Raw genomic sequence first — 22888 nt, forward strand, 5'->3', positions numbered from 1 at the left:
CAATTTACATTTACATCAGCATTTGGAAAATGTTGATCATTACTATAGTTGGTATTTTAACACAAAACATGACATGGCTAAAATTAGCAGAACAGAATATTCCTTATCTCCTGGTTTATTTATACAATGTTAAACAGATTACAAATATATATTTAAAATATAAGATTTTTCATACTTTCTCTCCTTTAGCACCGTCTCCGCCTCCAGATCCGATCCTGGACCCTGGATCTCCCTTGGGGCCCTGAAGACCACGGTCTCCTTTAGGTCCTTTGTCTCCTTTATCACCTTTTTCTCCCCGAACTCCTGCACCTGATAGCACTGGACACGATGAATGAGACTGTTAGTTGTGAGGGACGTTAGTGCGACTTGTCCCCTTAACAACAAAAAAATGTATTTCCTTTAAACAAACAGCTTCCCCATTCAGCCCTGACATCGACATATTTCTTAAGGAATATCTTCAATCATACTTTCCTTTTACAGCTGCTACCTAAAGCATTAAAAGCATCAAGAAGCGCATTATTTTGAAGTATTCCTTTGAGAAATATTCCCACATCTCAGCAAGCTGCAGCATCAGCACTCCTGTACAGCAACATGAAATAGTGCAGCAATTCTGCATTTCATGCAATACACAAAAGGTACTGTTGGTACCCGCCCTGGCACTGGAGCAAATGGCACATCCGAAGCTTTAAGCTTTATCTCAACACCTTCATGCATAGCATCACTGGAAAAGTCTACTGGAGAGCACAGAGCAGCAGCAGACCGTTCAACATTTATGCTCTGTGACCCACCTTGGGAGCTGGAAGTTCCAGCCTCAGCACCGGAGCCAGAAACTCCACGGCCACCAGAACTCACGGTGTTTGTATGTCGGGAGCTCTCAGACAAACCTGTTGCTCTCCCCGAGCTTGAAATTCTCCCTGAATCGGCAGTTCGGTCTGAGGTTCGCTTGCTATCGTGGATCCAAACCGAAGTTCGCTTGCCGTCAGCTTTGACAGATGTACGCCGGGAATCATCATATATATCAGATGTTGATTCAGAATTGTCATGAGAGTCAAATATTCGTTGTGAATGGTCATAAGTGCCAGAAGAAGTGCCATATGAACCAGAAGATCGTCCAGAATTAACGTGTGAGCCAGACGTTCGACGGGAATCACCGTATGAGCCAGAAATTCGTCCATAGCCATCATAGCCTGATGTTCAAAAATGATTAACTTAACCCATTGTTGAAGCTTGAAATTCACCTATTCTGAAATCAGCCGGCATCTTTCTCACACCACTGCTACTTTATTACCGCTCTGTTAGTACATATAGCCATATAATTTTATAACTAGCACCTTAGAAAGGATTGGAAAAGGAGTTTACTTTTTAATCACACGCGGCATCAATAATTTAACTTGAAATCTGTTAAGGAAAGCTTTGTCGCACGAAGAGCTGTAAAAGATATCATATCCACTAGAGGGCGCAGGATACAGTAAAATGTGCTCCTACTGTACATAGAAATTTGAGCTCATCACAATAGAAAAGAGATGTTGTGTTTCATTCCCTTTCAAATTAGGTGTTAACGAGTAATATCTCAGCATTAAATCGAAACATCTGAGAATGTTTTAATCACTGTACTAAGAGTCTTTCCAGTATAATCCAGTTTAACCCTTTGGATTAACACAAACTGTAAAACATCTAAACCAACTGATTAAAAAAAATAAAAAATCACTGCTGTCATTTATTTCTAAATACAGCAATCTAGACTGAGGTTTAAATCATAAACACACTCACCTTTCTGCACATCCTTGCTCACGGTTACCACTGTCGGGTTCACTGGAGGTTGTTGTAGGGGATTGGAAGGTTGACTTGTGGTCTACATGGGAATATACAGAGGGAAGGTGAGGTCTAAACAGTACACACTATAAACTACATACTCTAACATACAATATCATACTATAATCACACAAAGTCAAAGATTGCTGGTACTTTTTAAGCAGACGTTGTTTTTGTCATGCAAGGATATACCGTACAACTGTGCGATATATCCGATGCTGTTTTTGGAGCATAACTGATCATTATTCATTGCAGATGTCATGTTATGGTTTGGAGGTTTCGACACTGTGGCTGTTTAGGACCAGTTCTACCCATAAGAATAAAGTAACTCGGCATCCCATGGGCTCTGGAGTGTTTTGTTTTTGTCCATGTTCCATGTTTTATGAGTCAAAAATGAAGAGATTTATCAAAACAGTAATGTTTATGAAAGGAATAAAACAGAAACTCAAGAGAGAGCCTGGTGAGAGCGAAACAGTTTATAATGTAATGGAAGTGAACGGAATACAGGATCCGACACATTACACAAAATATCTGAAAGAAAGTATGATGTGTTATTATTATTAAGTTGATATGGTATAAGAAGAACGAAGAATTGAATAGAATACGCAACATGTATTAACACAAGTTAGTCAGACAAACCCTACTGCAGCTTGGGCATGTAATTATAAATAAAAATAAATAAATAAATAAATAAATAAATAAATCCTCTGTCCTGAAGACTTTCCTGTAATGAAAGAGCACTGGCACTAGAGACTCCTTACAATAAATATAAATCAAGTGTTATCTATTTATTTTGAGCCTTAGATCATGTCAAGTGCACACCATTAACATCCTTGTGAATGAGCTCTGGACCAATCAGAAACGAGAATCCCAAATTCGCCATGGCATCATTTAAATAAAATACATTTACATTAATACGGCTAACAATTCTACACGATTACACGCTTCCTGAAGTGTACTACTATGCAAGTCAGGTTTTTCTGAAGATAAGAAGAGATTTTGTCTCACACATTATCAAAAGCTTATTTTAAGTCTGACACACTCACAGTAGGGTCCCAGCTGCAAGCTGAGTGTCAGCTCCCAATGGGGCACAGAAATAGAACAAAAATGGTGTTTAGGGGATACTGTCAGTGTGAATATTAGCCTGTAGAGAGTGACCAGGATGAGCTTCTATCTGTCAGCAAATAGAAGAATGTGGAGGATATGTGGAGGAAAAGAAGCTGCATAACATCAGCCATCAGAACTACTGCTCTATGTGTGGAAGAGCCTCCTTACTGCTTTAAGGCAGAGATGGCATATGACACAACGCTAACTTGCGCTGAGCACATGATGGTAAGGGAGGATATGAATTTCAAAAGATAAGCCTGCTTCAGGGGAAACATCGCTCTTCTTTGTTCCTCATATTGTTGCACAAGTCCAGAATTTTACTCAGTTGATACAGTAATAAGGAACAACTTCCACTCCATGCACCCATTCGTCCCTGAGGGAGCTGTTGAGTCACTGACCCTTCACTGGTCGGCTTAGTAAACTGAAAAAAAAAGCACAACCTGTGACTGGGAATGACCTGCACGCCGATAAACCACTAGGTGCTGTTCCCACAAAAGTCACAAGATGATGCCTTTTATTAGCTAAAATTAAAAAAAAAATCCTACAAGATATGATTAGATGAAGCAGCTCGGTAGACATATGCTTAAGTATCTACAAGAGTTCATGAGATTTAGGAGTTTTTACCCCAGCAGTACTTCACACCACGAGCCTTCATACATCTTAATCCACTGTGAAACAAGCAGGGAAAATGCCCCGAAGGGAACAGACCATCAATCAGGAACAAATTCCACTGCATCACAATGGAAATTTTGCTTTGCATCACCTTCTCGCTTTTCTTCAGGAGAGCTTGTTTGAACCCGTTACATGCAGTAGGAGGATTGGAAAAGAATGAAGCCGCTGACTCTGTGTTTCCTAACAGCTGTTGAGACCATTTCAGGATGATTTTATAGTCCTAATAAATACTTGTCAATGAAAGAAAACCCGGCGTGATGCGGCATAAGCTTCAAAACAAGAGTTCGATACCCCAAAACCTGCTTAATTCAGGAGAAGCACAGGAGCCAAAAAAACCTCCCTCTCAGAGTATAATGTTCCTTCACACTGATTGAAAAAACAGTGTATTAAGAAAAAACACACAGAAAGTCAGTCCACTGGAACCACCTGGTTTTCCCTTCCTGTGTAATTGGGGCCGACATGCTCAGGCAGAAGCATTGACTATCAGAACGAAGGTTAATTTTTAACCTCAATATGCTCCAGTGTACTGTATGTGGAAGTGGGGATGTTTTTTGTTTTAAACTTGGCTCCAGATGTCAGTGTTTGACTGGGATTCCCTCCAGAAGATAAGGGTTTCTCCACAGTGTGGCCAAAAACTCACATGGCACACACACCTAAACAATAAACCGAAAATTTACCACACTGCTATTTGACCAGGATTTGAGTGTGCAAGATTACATTCAGGTTGATTGTGAAAGTGTGAGATCGAATTGGTTCGTGGTTGCAAATGTAAGGACTGAGTAAACATTGCTTTAAAGAAAATTATACAATAAAAGAAGACAATACCGAGACTGGGTGATCACCACTGCCGAAAAAACCACTTCCATATTCACCAGAGGCCTGAGAGAGAGCGAGAGAGAGAGAGAGAGAGAGAGAGAGAGAGAGAGAGAGAGAGAGAGAGAGAGAGAGAGAGAGGGGGAATTATTTCATCTCCTTAACTTCATTTTATTAGTATTATCTTGATTTTATTACAAAAGCCAGAGGTTCTGCCCATTTCTGCAGGCTGAGATCTTTTTTTTCAGAACCGTTTTTTAGACTAGTGGAAATGGGACTGCAGGCACAGCATTTTTTCTGTAATATATGCCTGGATTTCATGCAATACCATCCATGCTGACGTCTATCATTGCACAAGCAAATTACAATGAAAACCCTGGTTAATATAAACCCCAGAACATGATTAAATACTTCAGAACTAAATACAATCTGCATTTTTTTTTTTTTTTTTTTTTTTTTGCTGAAAGCCACCAAAGTGTAAATGAGGGTTTAAAATTTGTGACTCCTTTTTTTTGTCATGTGTTTTTCAGTGTGGCTCCTTGGGTTGCTTTGAGAAGTTTTTAAATCCACATTGTCCACAGTAAATATGAAAAAAATCTAAGTTTTTTATTGATTGGCTAAACTTAAGGATGACAATTAAGGCTGTCTCTGCCTTTGACAATTTTACCCTGAAAAAAAAAAGTACAGTTTTATAAAACCATTTCTGTAGTTACATAATATACTTCTGTTATATTACATTATATTTATTACATTATATACGTGGAAGTGACGGTTTAGCACTTATGGTGTTGAACTAGTGATGGAAAGGTTATATATGTAAACACCAGACTGTTTACTCTTTTAATTTGAGTTTGAATTTTTATTAATTTATTGTTTAAAACAAAGCTGTGGTTAAAGGACCTGAAGCATTTGGGCTGATTCCTTAAACACTGGCTGTATCCCAATAAATTCCACAAAGTACACACTTTCGTCCAAAGCAAGGTGTAATCATAACCAGATCATCGCATAAAGATTAAGGAGGTGTTTATGGACCTTCTGGGTCATGGAAACAGCTCTTTGGGACTTACTCCATCGGAATCATCCTCTTCTTCCTCACAATAATGTGCAGCTACACGAGGGTCTCCGACCACCTTTAGATCTCCAATAACACCCTGAAAAACAGACATTTATATAAATGAGCGGCTGCGTGCAAGCTACTTCACATAATCAAAAATTGTTCTGATGTCATTCATGTAAAAAGAATAGTGCCATTTATCCAGATCCTTTTTGACCATTACTGTAAGTGGTCCGCTGAATATAATGTCATTCAGACTACCATCTACTAAGCAACATGAGCACAAAACACAAAGAGCTTTTCCAAATATCGTTAACAGATATTTATCTTGACAATTATCTAAATTTCGATCTCACTCGATGACCAGGGTTGGGGGGTCAAAGGTTTACCGCAAGAATGCAGTCAAAGTGGCTTTATGACACCTTAATTGAGCTTTTGTGGTGCACTGTGAACCGTATTAAAAATCACACACATTCGCAGTCCTAGACCGTCTTAGAGGAACCCACAGATAGATCCGCAGATTAGCGCACAGCCCTAATGAGAGCAAAAAGATGGCAATCATATCTAGCCTAATGAAGCTTATAATTATAATGGCTGACTCGATACAAAGACATTGCTGATGTCACTCTATAAGGCCTCCCTAGACCACATGAAACACGATGAGATCAGAGGAGTCGTGTTGAGGCGCATCCCACCCATCTGCTCCTGAATGCCTATTGTGAACCCTTAGTCCAGCAGTGAAAGTGGTGCATTCCTGCAGGCCCGGGCGCCTCACTATGGTGACGGGCAGACAGCAGGACAGTGCTGTCATGGATAATAGGTATGAGGAAGATAGCCATCCAGTCTCAGTGTGGTCCAACTCTCTTGTAGAAGATCAAGATGGCATTTTTAGAGTCTCCTAAAAATCTGGAGTCTATGTTTAAGAATACCTAAGTAGCACAGGGATATAAAGCGACACAATATATTCATTTACAATGGAAGATGTAAGTGAGATAGGCTGAACCTTAAACACGTGGGCTATTTTTTTGATTACAGCATCATGTCGTTAGTAATTCTTAAAAATAATTTGTCCATTTTGATAACATTTATTAAAAAATATGTTATCCTAATCCCAGGCAACAATTCTTCATGTTCTTTTAAGGTTTCTTTGCTGACAATGGGTGCATTTTACTCGTAAATAAGTAACGGGGTTAAAAATTCTTGTCGTAGAATTAACAAAGAATAAAGGTTCTTTTTTTTCAGACGCAAAAAAAATGGAATTTTCGCCTGTTTGGGGGATTTCCAAAGGAACGAGAAAGTTCTGCTAGAAAGAATTAAGTAGCATCTATGCTTATGACATGAAGACATCTAATAATTTACTTACATTTACTTAATTTCATTTTATTTCATCTCATTAGGTTTGTTCTACGATTTCAGTAACAAGGTTGGACATTCTCTCTGAAAATGAGAGAACATAATTTTCTTTTTTCCATGATCTTCAGAAAGTTGAAATAATACAACATCTTGTTGCACATGTGATTTGTGGAAAATTACCTAGGGTAACAGAAATTCTACTTGCAAACTGTACAGTGTTAGAGATTAGATAATCCCCTGGGCACAAAGTCTGCATTTCTCATCAGCCGATCTGGAAAGGATAGTCAGACCATGATCACAAACACAAAGGGCCATTTGGAAACTGAAGATCTGTATTTCCCTGTTCTGGAGAGGAGGGATTGATTTGAAACAAAGCCCACAGTGTACTGGCTTATAACCACATAATACTGAAAGCTATTGCATTTATACACTGATTAAGAGAGTTAACACTTATATTAGGTTCATACGAGCATCGTACACTCGTACTAGGAGATATTTAGAAGATATAATTTTCGAGACTTGTGTGAGACAAGAAAAGAAGGCTGTTGTTCTAAATTTATTTTCTCCCATTTCATCCCAGTTTGGCCATTTTCCAATTTCCATCCACTAGCTAGCACTCCTCTGTTTCAAGCCAGTTACCAACCATGGAGGCTGAAGGCTGGCATTTAGTTCCTCCAAAATATGTGAAGAGAGACACTGCATCTTTTCTAACTGCTGCTCACGCTACATCACATTGCAGCTGAACACACTTTGGGAGGTCACAAATATGGAACTTGATTGGCTAAGATAATGACAATCCTGGATTGGCATTAAAAGGATGTTATCTTAAGACTTTCCAAATACTTTGTGACACAAAGATTTTAGGGGCAAATTCAGGATTTTCAAAATGACATGAACTACTGTACTTAACCCTTGTATGTTGTTCGGGTCAATGGGACCCATATTCATAAACATCAATAGTTTTGAAAAACTTTGCTTCCTTGTAAATTTGTTGATTTTTTCCCACTCATAAATTGATTAAATTTGATTTTCTTTTTTTTTATTATTATTATTACATTTTATTAAAAAACAACAAAAAAACGAGTAGTACTTTAATTAAAAAATGTGGTGTAATAAAGGTAAAGGGCAAATATTAACCATATATGCTCTTTATATTGCTTGTAATTGGGATGAAGTAAACATCTGTAGAGTATTTTAACATTTAACATAAATTTTTGATTGTGTTGAATGTGCAGCGGGTCCACCAGACCCATGAACACTGGCTGAATACGAACAACATACAAGTGTTAATCAAACTATTATAATGGTGGTCAATATGGGTTCTGCTAATTTTCCTTGCTTTTTTTTCTTAAGCGATCAGTTTTTGAAAATCACAATACTGTGTAAGAGTTGACTATTTTCCAGACTCGCAGTGAAATTTGCAGAAGGGCAAACATACCACAAACTTATCATCATCAGCTCCTCCAGCTTGACCCACAAAGATCCCGGCTCCTGGATCCAGCTCCATTTCATCCGGAGAACGTTCAAAGGGCAGCACCTTGGGTTCTGAGTCACAACTGGGGTAGAGGGTAACTTTTTCATCCAACACACTGAGAGAGAAACGAGTCCAGGAGTTGACAAGGGAGGGAACAGTAAAGCTTGCAGCCTCATAGGATGCCTGGGAGTCTGGCTCAGTGTAAAAGAGGACAATATTCTGCTTTTGGTCCTTCACAGGCGTAAGCTTCACCCCGATGTACATGATTTTCTGGTTGGTGTCGGTGATTGAGAAGATCACTCCAGCTTTGGTGGAAGTGGGCTTCAGGTTGAACATAAGAGAGAAGTCACGGTAAAAAGATTTGGGCAGGTGCACGCGAGCCAGCTGACCAGTCTTGGAGTTTTGATCAAACACAAAGCCAGAGTCTGGTTCATAACTCCTGGTGATGCCTTTTGGAAGAGGGTAACCAATCAGCTGCGAGAGCGAAACACCTTTCTCTGCTGTAAAAGGAAAGGAGAACAATAAAAATTAATTAAATGATAGACAACATATAATAAAAATAGGGAAAATAAGTTAAGTTTACGTTCGATTTGCAGGGAAGGACCTGGTTAGAAAAGTGCTGTTAGACTGTTGGATCACACCTTAAAGGAATACACTCAAATTTGCTAACATGGCTAACAGTGAATGAAAGTATGTAAGGACTAATTAGTATGGTAATATACACTCACCGGCCACTTTATTAGGTACACCTGTCCAACTGCTCGTTAACACAAATTTCTAATCAGCCAATCACATGGCAGCAACTCAATGCATTTAGGCATGTAGACATGGTCAAGACGATCTGCTGCAGTTCAAACCGAGCGTCAGAATGGGGAAGAAAGGTGATTTAAGTGACTTTGAACGTGGCATAGTTGTTGGCGCCAGATGGGCTGGTCTGAGTATTTCAGAAACTGCTGATCTACTGGGATTTTCACGCACAACCATCTCTAGGGTTTACAGAGAATGGGCCGAAAAAGAGAAAATATCCAGTGAGCGGCAGTTCTGTGGGTGCAAATGCCTTGTTGATGCCAGAGGTCAGAGGAGAATGGCCAGACTGGTTCGAGCTGATAGAAAGGCAACAGGAACTCAAATAACCACTCGTTACAACCGAGGTATGTAGAAGAGCATCTATGAACACACAACACGTCGAACCTTGAGGTGGATGGGCTACAGCAGCAGAAGACCACACCGGTACTAGTAAGGTGTACCTAATAAAGTGGCCGGTGAGTGTATAATCCCTACACAGCTTTTATTCAACATTAGCATTTAGCATTTATGTTCCTTTAAGAGGGAAGTAACAGGGTTGATTTGGGATTAAACAGGCATCACATGGAACAGTACTCAGAACCACCCCAGCCCCACACTTATCTCCCCCTCCTAGCCACTTACCCCTAGTATTATATTCTTTTTTTTAATTACAGTGCAATTCTATATCCCCAAGCAAAAGAAAACAAACTGCTTGCATTCATTTTACTATTTATTCTAGAAGCCCAATACCCTATATACCTTTAAAGCAAAAATAAGGAAAATGTGTTGGAATCTGTAGGGAATCATGTTATCGCCTTAAAAGGAAATAATGTTTATCCCAGATGTCAAAAAGTTCTCGTCTTTTATTGGCACAGTGATGTTCCACTTTTATTTTTCCTTAGAGGATCAGTGGTTCAACTCAAAAGAGAGCAAAACCAAACTTATGAAGAAAAAAGTTAAGCATAAGCACTATTTGTGAATGGGAATGTTCCATAAATTCAATATTTCTGCAAAAAAAAAAAAGGAAAAAGATTAGAAAGTATATTCTGACATTTTCAGACACCAATGCCATGGCTAACTGGGTTTTATTAGTAAAATAAGAACAATTAACCTTCATTTGTTTATTTGACCACCAATTTTTACAGTCGAAGGACTTTTTTTATTATTTTTTTTTTTATTCCTATTCATCTGTAACTCTGTAAGTGTGGAGAGAGAAAAGTACTAAGAAAAGAACTGAAGAATTTCAAAGAAAATAAGTGCAGCTGAAGTACATAGATATAGACTTGATGCCATGTAGCATAACATGCTAAACAAAATTGATAAAGCTCTATAGAGTCTGCACCGATAAAATACTTTACATTTACTTTACTTTACTTTACATAGAGACCTTTAGCTGATGTCTGGAAAGAAGATGGTAGTTAACCCACAATATGGAACACATCGTATGTACATATCAGGACCTGGAAGCCTCGTGTTCACTGATAATGAATATCAGGACACAGTGCTATGTTGAACCATTGCCTTCTGTAGAAAAAATGGAACTTATGCATACACAAATTAGCTGATAAAAATGCTCAGTCTGACAAAAGAACCCTAAAACCTTCCTAAGTACTGTATGCTTGATTTTCTCGCAGAATAAGTATCGAGCTTTATTCAAGCCGTTCTATATCTCAGTGCCACAGCAAACCAGACAAAGCTGATCAATATACTTTCTAATCAAACAGCAGCTTTCAGAATGTCCTTGATGCTCCTAAAACATCACATCATCATGAAGACAGACAAAAGAGTGCTTAGAGACTCGAGATATATACAACCCTTAAACAACATGATAAAAAGCATTAAGAAGAAATTTAGACAACAGAAGAAACCTGACTGAATTAATTATCACACGATATTATCCTGAACAAGAATCATACGAGTTGAGAAGATGATGCTAATGATGCTAGAGGTAGCAGGGGTGAGTCTTTTAGTAAAATTAGTATTAAATCAATAAATGTGGTTTTCTTTCTTTTCACTTTTTCGGGATGACCAAATTTTAAAACACTAGAACTTGGCACTTGGTCTTGGTCCATGGTCTTAGATTAGTGTCAAAACGTTAAGACAAAATATATGACCAAAAGCCAGACATGATGCAAGTTGCTGTTGTCTTTCGCCTGCTTCCTGTTCAGGGTCACCACAGCAGATCATCCAATCTGCATATTTTGATTTGGGACAGCTTTTACTACACAGGAATGCACTACCTGATGCCACCCTAACATTTTATCTGGGCTTGGGAATGGTACTGAGACTTAACCCCTCAATTGCTGGGTGAGTTTCCTGCCAATGAATTAAACCTGAGCCACAGCTGTGAGAGCACAAGATCCTGCCGTTGGACCGAGTATGTGATGCAACAGAGTTAAAAACTACACAATGGTTCTAACCTACAAGCAGTGCAAAACATACATCATTCATAGCAGATGTGCAGGATTTGAACCCCAGCTGAAGTTTTTGTTGTTGTAAACTACGCAAGGAGGAAAAGACTAAAATAACCAAACCATGACGTCAAACCCTGTCAGGATAATGTTAAACTCAAAACAGGGTGAACATCCTGCACACGTCCAGGTGCTGCCGTGTGAAGAGCTAAACTAGAAACCGAGCTCTCTGCGGATTTATCCATTTATAGAGTCCGCACGAGACTGTAAGAACTGTCAGTGACTGGCTAAGGTTCCTGAGCACTTTAGGGAAACAAGAATCCTTGACTGTTACCTTTCTGTCAGCAGGTGATAAATTGTAACAGCAGAATCCAGATGGCTGCAGGAATTAAGTCACGCACAGAGACGCCCTCAGGGTGGGATAGGTCTGCTCTCCAGGAGCACAAAGCCAGCCGATTCACCAGTCATTTCACTTTAGGATTCAACTATACCTTTAGTTATGTAATGGCCCCCAGGGTCACTAGGCAGCAGAATCAGACAAGAGCCATGACAAGAGAATCAGACAAGAGCCATGAACAGGATTGTGGCACTAATCTTCAAAACAAAGACATGGCTTTTGGTAGTAGCATGATTTTTAAACAAGGTAAGTGGTTTCACAGCTATAGAGCCATTTCCCTGTGATATGGTTGTTTAATACAGTTGCTCTCAAAATGGGGCCTGGGGACCCCATGGGACTGTAAAGCCACAGGGACTGCAAGTTTCCAAATTGACCTACAGCTTTGGAACACAATCCAAAGTTATCCAAATTATTATCTTTATCATTACATTCTTCTAGTTATCTAGTTATCTGTTTGTCAATGGAATCGAATGGGTCAAACTTTGTCAACTCACTGCTTCTTTTCTATCTAAATATCTTACATTAACTTGGAATCAACTTTACTGAGCTTAACCCAAAAGATCTCTTCTTGAATAAGAAGGATGAAAAGATTCAAAAGAGCTGTGAAGCCATCTAGAGAAAGCTCTTATGATGTCCTTCAAGATTGTTTACATTGTACCACACTGTATAGATTTCCAGATCTGTACCCAACAACCCCATCAACAGTAAGAAATCTGTAAGACCAAATTCTACATAATATTTAGCAGCCACTTCATTTTCAAATCTCTTCACTAACCAAACAGACCATAGACATATTAGTTTGTGAGAACGAGACTAATGTCAGAACAAATAAAAAATGATCACTATCAGAAGCTTCTACATCACATGTCCTTCAGTAATTTGGTTGTTTGACTGGAAAATTTCAATCGAAACTAAAGGTAAAAAGTAAATATTTCACGTCTAGGACCATATGGAGAAGAATAACTATATGAAAAAAGTGTTTGTAGCAGTAACAGCTACAAAACGGGGGAAAGTCGTGGCCTAATGGTTAGAGAGTCTGACTCCTAACCCTAAGGTTGTGGGTTCGAGTCTCGGGCCGGCCACAACTGAGGTGCCTTTGAGTAAGGCACCGAACACTCCCCAAATGCTCCCCGGGCATCGGGGCATCGGGAGCAAAAATGGCTGCCCACTGCTCCGGGTGTGTGTGTGTTCACGGTGTGTGTGTGTTCACTGCTGTGTGTGTGCACTTTGGATGGGTTTAATCTAGAGAACAAATTCTAAGTATGGGTCACCATACTTAGCTGTATGTCACATATACTTACACGTATACACGTATACACATACACGTATACATATAAGGAACATATACTTTAATTCCATAGTAGTAATAAGTAGTAGTAATTCCATCTTTTTGTTATATCTCCCTAATTTTTTGACATAAACGTTTTTAGGTATTTTAGCTAAAATAAATATAAACTGGGAGCACAGGAAACCCCTTCACATGAGCCACTTGCTATGGAATTTTCTGACATTAGAGACACACTTCAGGCAATCAGCAACATTTCAGGTAATTATTAACTGAAAATTATTTTTTTTCGCTTAGTACGCTAAACTGGCTCCTTGTCAGAGATTAAGTGGATGAGGTTTGCATGTATGCTGAGCTTTCAGAGGGTGTACTACTCTTTCTGCTCCTCAGCTGTGTATCAGTGTCACTTACTCAGGAAAAAGAAAATGCAAAAAACACTGTAATTTAAGCTCGTATGACTAATCCCAGCAGTCAAACCAGCACTCTTTCACTCAGGAGAGACAGAAAGTGGTGATCTGTTATCTGTTAACCCTAAAGGTGCAGCAGGAATCAAGAGTTAAAAATTAGCAATTTAATTAGAATGTCTCCATGCACAGGAGTTTTTTTTGTCTTCTCGCAAATTTCAAACAGTTAAATTAGTTACTGAAGGCAGCGAGGCAGAGAAAATGCAGACTGGTAAATGAATGCGCTTGTAGGTTTTATGCTTCTTCGCTTGCACTCAAGCTCACCGTGTTTGCACTGACGTAACAAAAAGGCATGTCTTTTTTTGTTCACGATCACTTTATCGATGATGGTGTGGGGGGTGAGTAAATATTCCCATTTAAATTAAAAGGGTTTAGATGCAGCTGACATGAATAACAATATTGAAGAAGAGAAGAGAAGAGAAGAGAAGAGAAGAGAAGAGAAGAGAAGAGAAGAGAAGAAAAGAGAGGTTTGATGGTTTTAGAAAGTTTTTTCCCCCCATTACCAGGCAGTGATCCATGCAGTTAAAACATCTCATTAGAGGGTCTCAAGACCTTTTTGACCTTTTCCCATGATGCCAAAGTCTATGCAAAATTTGCTATAGTTTTCTAAACCAAATTTCCCAAGTAGACCCACCCAAATCACAACATCCTTATAAACCATTTAATCTATTAAAGAAACACTGGATATCACATTGAGTAAAATTAGAGACCTTATATAAGAAGATGAGAACACAGGTTTCTACCAAACTATTCTCTGCTGAGTTTTCTTAGAAAATCGATCTAATAGAAAATAAAGGATAATTTTGCTTTTTTTTTTTTTTTGAAGGTGACTGAACTCAAGCCATGCTAAAATGTTGGCATGAAAATCTGAACACTCTGTGAATATTCATATTTAAGATGTTTGTAAGGCAACAATAATGAGATTTGATGTCATCGTGTGATGACATTGTTTGGCAGTTAGAGGAAAAAGACTGCAAACCAACAGCAAAGTCTGACTGAAGACTGCAAAAGGCCACACAAGAACATATATTCCTAAATGATGCCTGTGGCACCCATGGACCTGACAGCCAAACTAGTGGTCTCTCATTCATAGAAATCAACACATCAGTCCCAGTCGATGAATGAGGAAGTAATAAAGAAAGCTTTTTGAAATTTACCCACAGAAATCAACAAATGAGCTCAAAGCCTAGATCAGACGTGTGAAGTGTTTGAACAAAAACATTTTCCTAAACAAGATCTTAGAAATGCTTGAAAACATGATGCTTAAGATCTAGATTTATCGACTGCATGGTGTGCATGTGTTTTTATTAACCAATGATGAGACTCTAAAATCTAAAATTCCCACAGGAATCATGAGATAAACAATTTATGAGAATATATAAAGTGTTATACTGTGGTTCAAGTCTATTTTGCAAGAAACTTCACCCAATTACAGGTCCATTTCCTCTGGCAAACATCTGGTAAGTGAGTCAGCACTAAGAACCGTGGTCACCAAACATGGTCAAGTATCAGCAAACACATTCTGCCCACCAAGCAAGAATACAGAAAAACAGCAACGTTCCCAGATGTTGCTCAGAAAAAAAGAAAGCCTCATCCTTGAGCTTTATCCATCTTTTTTACATTTACATTTTTGTGATACTTTAAAATGAAGTGACTGACACAGTTGAACATTCTTGACCAACAGCTGCACTCTGGCAGCAATTTTCCCATTACCAACTCAGAACCTTAATCACACAGACACATCAGTTTCCCACACATCAGCTGTGCTATACAATCAATTATCAACACATCATCTTGCCCGTCACAGCTGAAAAGCATCCATCTTTCCGGTCATTCATTGTACCCAATCTGGAGCATTCCTCCACCTCATAAGCAATGTTTCCCAGGCAGCAAATTATGTTCGGTTTTGGTACCAAGTGACGCCGGTGTGAAAATGAGGAATTGGGATCTTTAGAAGAAAAGGAGATTATCCAGATGTGTGTATCTGTATTCCAATCTAAATCAGAAGTGTGCATGGCCTAAAGCATGGGAAATGTTTCATTTTCTTCTACCCTACACCACCTTTTCCCCTAAAACATTGGAAATCCAGATGATGCAGCTATTATACTGTACAGTACCTGCCAGTGATATAGTTTTTTCTGCAGCCTAAAATTTAAACAAACTAAAAGCCAAATTTAAGCCAGGGCAACCTTGGCCATGCAGTTACTATGTAAATATATCATGCAGCACCTCACATTCATGATAATGAAACATCTAACTTTGTCCCACGTGGCTCCTCTGTGACTGTTTACTCTTATGATTGTGCAAACCTCCTACCCATGTGTGTTCACACAACCAGGCACACTGCGACTACATCCTTTATCGGAGGCGGTTTGATGCCACCTACTTCCTCATCTGACAGTATGACCCATGAACCATTCTTACAAAGATTCAACAGACAAGCAGCAACACAAGCACTGATGCATGAGTGGAAAAAGGGAGTAAGAATGAAATGTAGATGCAGTATATTCCTGTCAGACACTCTACTGTAACAAAGAGGTCAAAAGTTAGGCCTGATCCAACAGGAAAATCTATATGAGGAATATTCCTACTGTAATTCACTCATCTATGTTCCCAACACAGGATCACCTCAATGTCTGCAATGTAATTTAATCAAGAAGCACCAAAAAAGACCTGTGCAAAATCTCCACCTCCTTTAAATTCCCACTCCTTAAAAAAGCAACATCACCTACAGAGCCACCTCTACTAGCTGACAGGACGAAGCCTTAAACCGCTGATAAACTTGGCATGAAGTAGCACTTCCCACACACCATGACGCAGTCAGCACAGATAGCAGGACTCGCCTAATGTATTGACCATTGAGGGTCATAAAGTGTGAACAAGAAGAATCTTTATTAGGATTGTGTGTGAGCGTGGGACAGAGTGTGAGCGGCGATAAAGGCTGAAGTATTCAAGAATGCCTGGAAATATAGGGGCGAAAGGTGAAAGATATTCATGAGTGTAGACGCGAGAGAGATGTGGCTAAGTAAAAACTAACAAGGTAATGAACAGGAACAGGACTAAATCTTGACTTTCCAAGCAGGCCAGGAAGCTCGGACCATTTTAGCTGTCCTATTCAAATGCACCAACAGACCAGGGATTAATAAAATTTGCAAGAAAGCACAATGCTCTTTTTTCCACCATGGTTAGTCTTCACACGTTTGCTAATAAATCATTTACAGAATTCTTTTCATTCTGTCCTTGTTCTGCAGACCACCAAGAAGGTTTTTTCCAGAACCTTCTCAAGTGTTTAGCATGCTGTTTGCATTAAAAACGTCCCTAATACTGCAGCCTGAAACGTGAAACATTTTCCCCTTAGCACTGGGACTGTTACTGTTGCTGGTTTACTTCTACTGGTTCTGAAAGAATGATCCCAGATGCTCAATCTCTATAGGAACACTTCAGATACAACTTCACATCGCTCTGTGGAACATTCACCTGTGATGCATTGTTAAAAAAAAACACAGATTTACAGCATCAGTGCAGTAAAATCTACACTGATGCATGAATGACTTTGGCTAAGAACTCTATTAAATGATATTCTTGGATTTTCAAACTGCATTGTTTGAAAACAAGGACTTAATTTGCAAACATATATGAATGAATATGAACAGAACATCCTGCAGAACCATTTTGTGAACGCTAGATCTCAAATGTTTTCGAGCCAGCATCAGAAAACCCAACAGTAAACTCTGTACTCTTACTAAACCATAGACCTTAATTCAACATGTTTCCTGTACCTCTGGCAAAAAACATGCAAATCATAATCACAAGATCCATGACTGCAGGATAAATAAAAAAAAAATGGATGCGATTTTAAATGTTAAAAATTCAGCATGACCATAAATGCAGATCCGTGACATTTAGCGCCCAAGAGCATTACAAATAGAACAAGCTGGAGATACTAAGGAAGGATTGTGTGAACTTATGTCAGAATTGAATATAAATTAAGGTCATTGCCTTCTCTTTAAAAATACTTAATTGATACTTGGATGGAAAGTACATAATATCCATGCATAATCTTATGGAACACATTGTTCCAGTACAATGACTGATGATATATGCTCTTTGGTCACACTCATTTTTTCAGGAATGCATGTACCCCATGTTCCTGCTGGATAGACATTCCAAAAAGTATGACGATTTAGACACCCAATAATCACAAGAGACACATGTTACAGGATGTCCAACACAATGACTGTAAATCATACTACAGTATCTTTACATGCAGGTTTGTATCTTCATTTTTTTTTTGTATTACTGTATTGTATTACATGCAGGTTTGTATCACCACAATTACAACACAATCACCACAAGTAATAAAATGACCAATAAAATAATGATGTATGCACAATTATACTAAAGAAAAATTAGCCTAGTTTGGTGTCGTTAGGAAATCAATTGCACTACGGACAAGTTCACATGTAAAGACAAAGACATTAACAAGAACATGCAAAAGTTTAGTACAGTAGGATGGTGCCATGCAAAGTGGAACACCATGAAGTGAATGTGCAAAATGAAATGTTTCCTTCCTTCTCTCCACCCATGCCCACATCACCATGCACTTACATCTGTCTCAAGACCACACAGCACTTAAGCATGCAAACCAACCCAGACAAATAAGCAAAAAAAAACACGCCTTGAAACAGGTGAAGGACACAACCCACAAACAGGTGGCTGCTGGTTCAGAATGCATCTCTTCAATGGGCTGAAAAGAGAGATGGCATTCTAACCCGCCTTTACCTTTCTGGGTACTAATGGACAAGCATTGATTGCCATCATCACCCTCCTCAGGGAGTGAGCTGCATTCCACTGGGAGGCGTCTGTCCTCCAGGAGTGTCCAGCAGTTGTCGATCAGGAGCTCGCAGAAGCTGCGGCATGGCATCTGTGGGGACAGGCCTGGCACCCCGCAGCGTGGCATTGCCAGCAAACAGAAAAACCACTCCACTGCATTGTGGCAGTCTGACTGAATGAGAAACGCCCACTCACCCAGAAATGACTGCACATCCTCCACACTGCTCTGGTTAAGAAAGTTGGGTATGGTGAAACTACCATTTTTCAGACTATGACAAAACGGCAAATCAAAATCTACCGACAGACAGTGTGGGGATTCAGTGGCGGGTGTCTCACTAGCAGAGAAAGACTGATTGCTTTCTACAGTTAGTAAATCATTTGAGACAGAGTATTCATGTGAATACTGTGTCATGTTATTAAGATCAGCATGCCAATTAGAGCTATTGCTACTTGATATGTTTCTATAACCACTGACACTTTCAGAAGAAATGTTTATGCTTATGTTTAACTGACTCAAAATGGGGTCACCGGGTGCAACAGTTCCAACGTGTTCAGCCGTTTCAGAGACATCCTCTTTGGTCAGATTCTTCTCCAGCTTCATATCCTCTGCAACAGCATGGATATTATCCCCACCAGTAGACAAATTGGTTTGGATGTTGTTGATTTCCTGCAGAGGTGACCAAGTGTCAGGTTTAATTGTAGGCTCAGATTCAGGTTCAACCCCAGACCCAGAAAGATTCCATGATCCAGAGTCAGGTTCTAACCCAGACCCAGAAAGATTCCATGATCCAGAGTCAGGTTCTAACCCAGACCCAGAAAGATTCCATGATCCAGAGTCAGGTTCTAACCCAGACCCAGAAAGATTCCATGATCCAGAGTCAGGTTCTAACCCAGACCCAGAACGATTCCATGATCCAGAGTCAGGTTCTAACCCAGACCCAGAACGATTCCATGATCCAGAGTCAGGTTCTAACCCAGACCCAGAACGATTCCATGATCCAGAGTCAGGTTCTAACCCAGACCCAGAAAGATTCCATGATCCAGAGTCAGGTTCTAACCCAGGACCATGTTCTACCTTTGCCTCTGCCTTTGACTGCTCATTCCAAGCTGAACCAATGCTAGATCCCCCTTCACTCCCCTTCTCCTCACCCTTAGAAAGGACATCCACATCCAAAGCATCTGTGCCTTTTGTTGACTGGTATTCTGTTGTAGCTACCGTTGTTGGATCAGTTTTGCCTAAAGTAGTCACATAGGCTGGTGTTGGAGTGCCAACGCTGTTGTCCTTTGGGTCATCATTCCAAAACCATCCATGTGAGTGCCCAATGCACAGACCCACTAAAACACCAAGCCATAGTCCAAGTGAAGACATCTTGCTCAAGATCTGATCTTTCAGTAGCTCAAACAGGGTCTTGCAGCAGGCATGCCAACAGTCAGTAATCCACACTTACTCACCCTGGAGTCACAACACTCAGCCCCTCAAAGCAGGCAGGAAAACTCCAGAGGAGGAGTAAAGTATTCATTGTGTGGTGGGGCAGATTTCTTATTGGACTAAGCTTGGGACTTTTCCTCCCACGGCTCCTCCTTCTTCTTTTGTTTCTGTAGTGATACAGTGTGTCTGCCGATAGATAATCTTAACAAAAAATGCCTCTAAGGCTTCCTTTTGTGAGTGCTGTTGATTTGAGCGATTGGGACAAATGCCTGCCTGGCGGAATTTTTTTTTCTCACTTTTACAGTCTTTACAGAGGTGCACACATTCCACAATCTACCCCCCTGCAGTTTAAACGGACTGTGAAAAATTTGTCTTAAAACACTTTTGACTTTTAAGATTAAGATTAAATTATTGTAGAAGACCGTATTTGTAGTTTCTAAAACAGGCAGTCACTATGAGACCGACGTGAATTACATTGGATTATATTAGAATGTATTTTGCAAAAAAAAAAATAAATTATATATATATAGATAGATAGATAGAGCATTGAATATCCATCCATCAGCTGCACCTTTCCATTTGCCTGTAAAACTGTTTAACTCAAAACAGTAAATTCAGCATTCAAGACATCCTCTTGTATGGCGAAGAAAAAAAAATGATCGATTCTTAACTATTACGTTATATAAAATATGTATCAGAGAACAGACAAAAAAAATCCTGCCTTATTTTCTTACCTCTATCAGCGTAGGATATACATTTGTCTCTATCTATCTTTCTTTCTCTCTCTGGTCATTGTAAATTATGCTCTTTGGCTCTACCTTGCAATTACTTTTCCACCCCCAACTCTCCATTCCATGCAGGGAGTAGTTAAACAGTGATCTAGGACTCTCTCTCTTGTTCAGACCGGTACAGACAGGTCCATAAGATCTGGTGACAGGACACATACTAATGAGACTTGTGAACTACAAAGCTAGTACAAGACACCTAGTTCCATACACATGAAGAAGCAATTCAAAGGATGAGAAGGGTGCATGCATGGTTGCTCATGACTTTTAGCTCTATATCATCTGTCTGACAACAAAGACCATTGTGCCAGCTTAGCGCAGGACAATCACCCTCACAGACCAAGAGAAATTCTTCCAACATATTTTATAGATAATTTGTTCTATAAAGTGTATTATTAAAACCCTTTTTTTTTGCTCGACAGTAAAAGACTATAAAAGTTAACCTCTGTAGACAACTAAATTTCAGCTTAATATGACCTCCTACAACTGAATTAAATATTACCATTTAAAGTAATCATTTAGAGCACCTGCTAAATATGTGGATAGGCGTACAAAGGCCGATATTTAATCCTTTATAAGCATACAAGTACGAGGTGGCCAAGTGCACTTAGCTAACCTAAAGCTGGTCATAATCTGGCTTAAAAGCAGACATACTGAGCATAGTCGGACTCCTAGCATATTTGACATGCTCTGGCTGAATTAAAAAATAATAATAGATGGAAAAGCCTGGAAGACCGTGACTCCTGCGGTTGCACTGTGGTTCTGCTTAAAATCAAGCTAGAGGAAGAAACAATGAGCAATGTGAATGTGCAAGGAGCAAGGAGCAACTGCGATTCGTGGCCCCTCCTCTTCTCAAATTTTTAAGCCAGGAAACATGGTCAAAATGAGTGGAGTGTCATTGGGGAATAATGTGGGAATGACAGGAACAAATGCTAAATAGCATCCTCATGCCAGAACGTCGAAAACACTACTGGGCCTTATGCACTAACAAATGGCGATAGAAGAAATTGTGCACAGTTGTAGAAATTTGTCCAGTTCGCCAAATGTACTAATACAAAGATGCACCAGTGTGGAAAGTGTTGTGCCAAAAAAAAAAAAAAAACAACAACTCTGCTCTCTGCCTGTATTAGGCATTAAATAACTATTAAATTTAGTCAGTTACATAAAGTTTAATTAATCTTGAAAACTAATTTAATTATTCTTAGATTAATTAAATCAAGTCGTTCAATGTACTATTAAATCAACATGAACGGTATTTGGATAGATTTTTAATAATCGATTTTTAAGTCCATCTTACAAAACATATTATGCCAATTAATTATTATCTAAAATAAAACTAGGTCTGAACAACTGGTATTAACAGTAATTAAATAGACAAAACTAATGTTGACCTGATTGTATAATTGTATATAATTATTTGCTAACTAGTAGTTTAACACAATGAAATATTAGTGCATACTGTAAAACCAAACATGCAGCAGTACATTGAATTAATTTCACCATGACCAAAGGCTTAAAAGATTCCTACTTGCACATTATAACTTCCTTACCAGGAAGGGGAATTTATGAACCATCACACAGTCACAACCATTCATAACCTCAACTCACAATGGGCTTGTTCTTTGACTGAAAATGCAACAAATCACTTCATGGCTTGGGCATGTACATAGATGGGAATCCCCTAGCTCTATATGTTGACTCCCTCATAGGACCTGTTCTGAGTGACCTTTCCCAGCAGGCACGCCACCTCTTTCCCACAGATCACTCTTGCTAGAGTTCCGTTACTGGGACACGCCGTTCCCTGTGTGTTTACTGGTCAAGTTGAACCATTAGCTCCATAAAGCATTGCTGCAGCTTCCTCTGACCCAGACTAGGCGTTTCCCATGCATGTGCACCTTCTGAAACGAACCCCCATCCTCCTTTCCTTCCTTTCTTTCTGCACGTCTTTTTTCAGAACTTTAAGTGCTAAACAGATTTTATAAGCCAGAAAGCCATCTGTCAGACTTTCATGCAACAAAAGTCTCTGACATAACTGTGGATATGGAAATGCCATGCTATCAGAGCTGATAAAATAATAATAATAATGAATAGGCAGGATATTTTTTTTTATTTACTGCAGAGGATTTCTGACTGCCAGATTTTAAAATGTGTAGAGACTAAATGAAAACACACACGGAAACTGCTGCTTACAGTGCTATTTAGGATCTGATGTA

The 22888-nt window shown here is 39.2% G+C and overlaps 1 protein-coding gene across 3 annotated transcripts in view; it reads right to left on the reverse strand.

Moving 5' to 3' along the window:
• col18a1a (collagen type XVIII alpha 1 chain a) overlaps positions 1-22888 on the reverse strand; it is an 85797-nt gene that overhangs the window by 25122 nt on the left and 37787 nt on the right. Inside the window, exons 1-7 of one of the 3 annotated variants that reach the window (XM_060876895.1) lie at positions 18975-19903; positions 8250-8785; positions 5472-5555; positions 4417-4470; positions 1771-1852; positions 789-1187; positions 176-318 (exon numbers count right to left, since the gene is read on the reverse strand). In XM_060876895.1, the coding sequence (XP_060732878.1) occupies positions 176-318; positions 789-1187; positions 1771-1852; positions 4417-4470; positions 5472-5555; positions 8250-8785; positions 18975-19830 (2154 nt within the window). In that variant the 5' untranslated portion in view covers positions 19831-19903. Of the gene's footprint in view, positions 1-175; positions 319-788; positions 1188-1770; positions 1853-4416; positions 4471-5471; positions 5556-8249; positions 8786-18410; positions 18939-18974; positions 19904-22888 lie in introns of those variants that run through there. The other 2 variants (XM_060876896.1, XM_060876897.1) reach the window with 2 other exon arrangements.

The sequence above is a fragment of the Tachysurus vachellii genome, chromosome 8 (assembly GCF_030014155.1).
Source record: "Tachysurus vachellii isolate PV-2020 chromosome 8, HZAU_Pvac_v1, whole genome shotgun sequence".
Taxonomy (NCBI): Eukaryota; Metazoa; Chordata; class Actinopteri; order Siluriformes; family Bagridae; genus Tachysurus; species Tachysurus vachellii.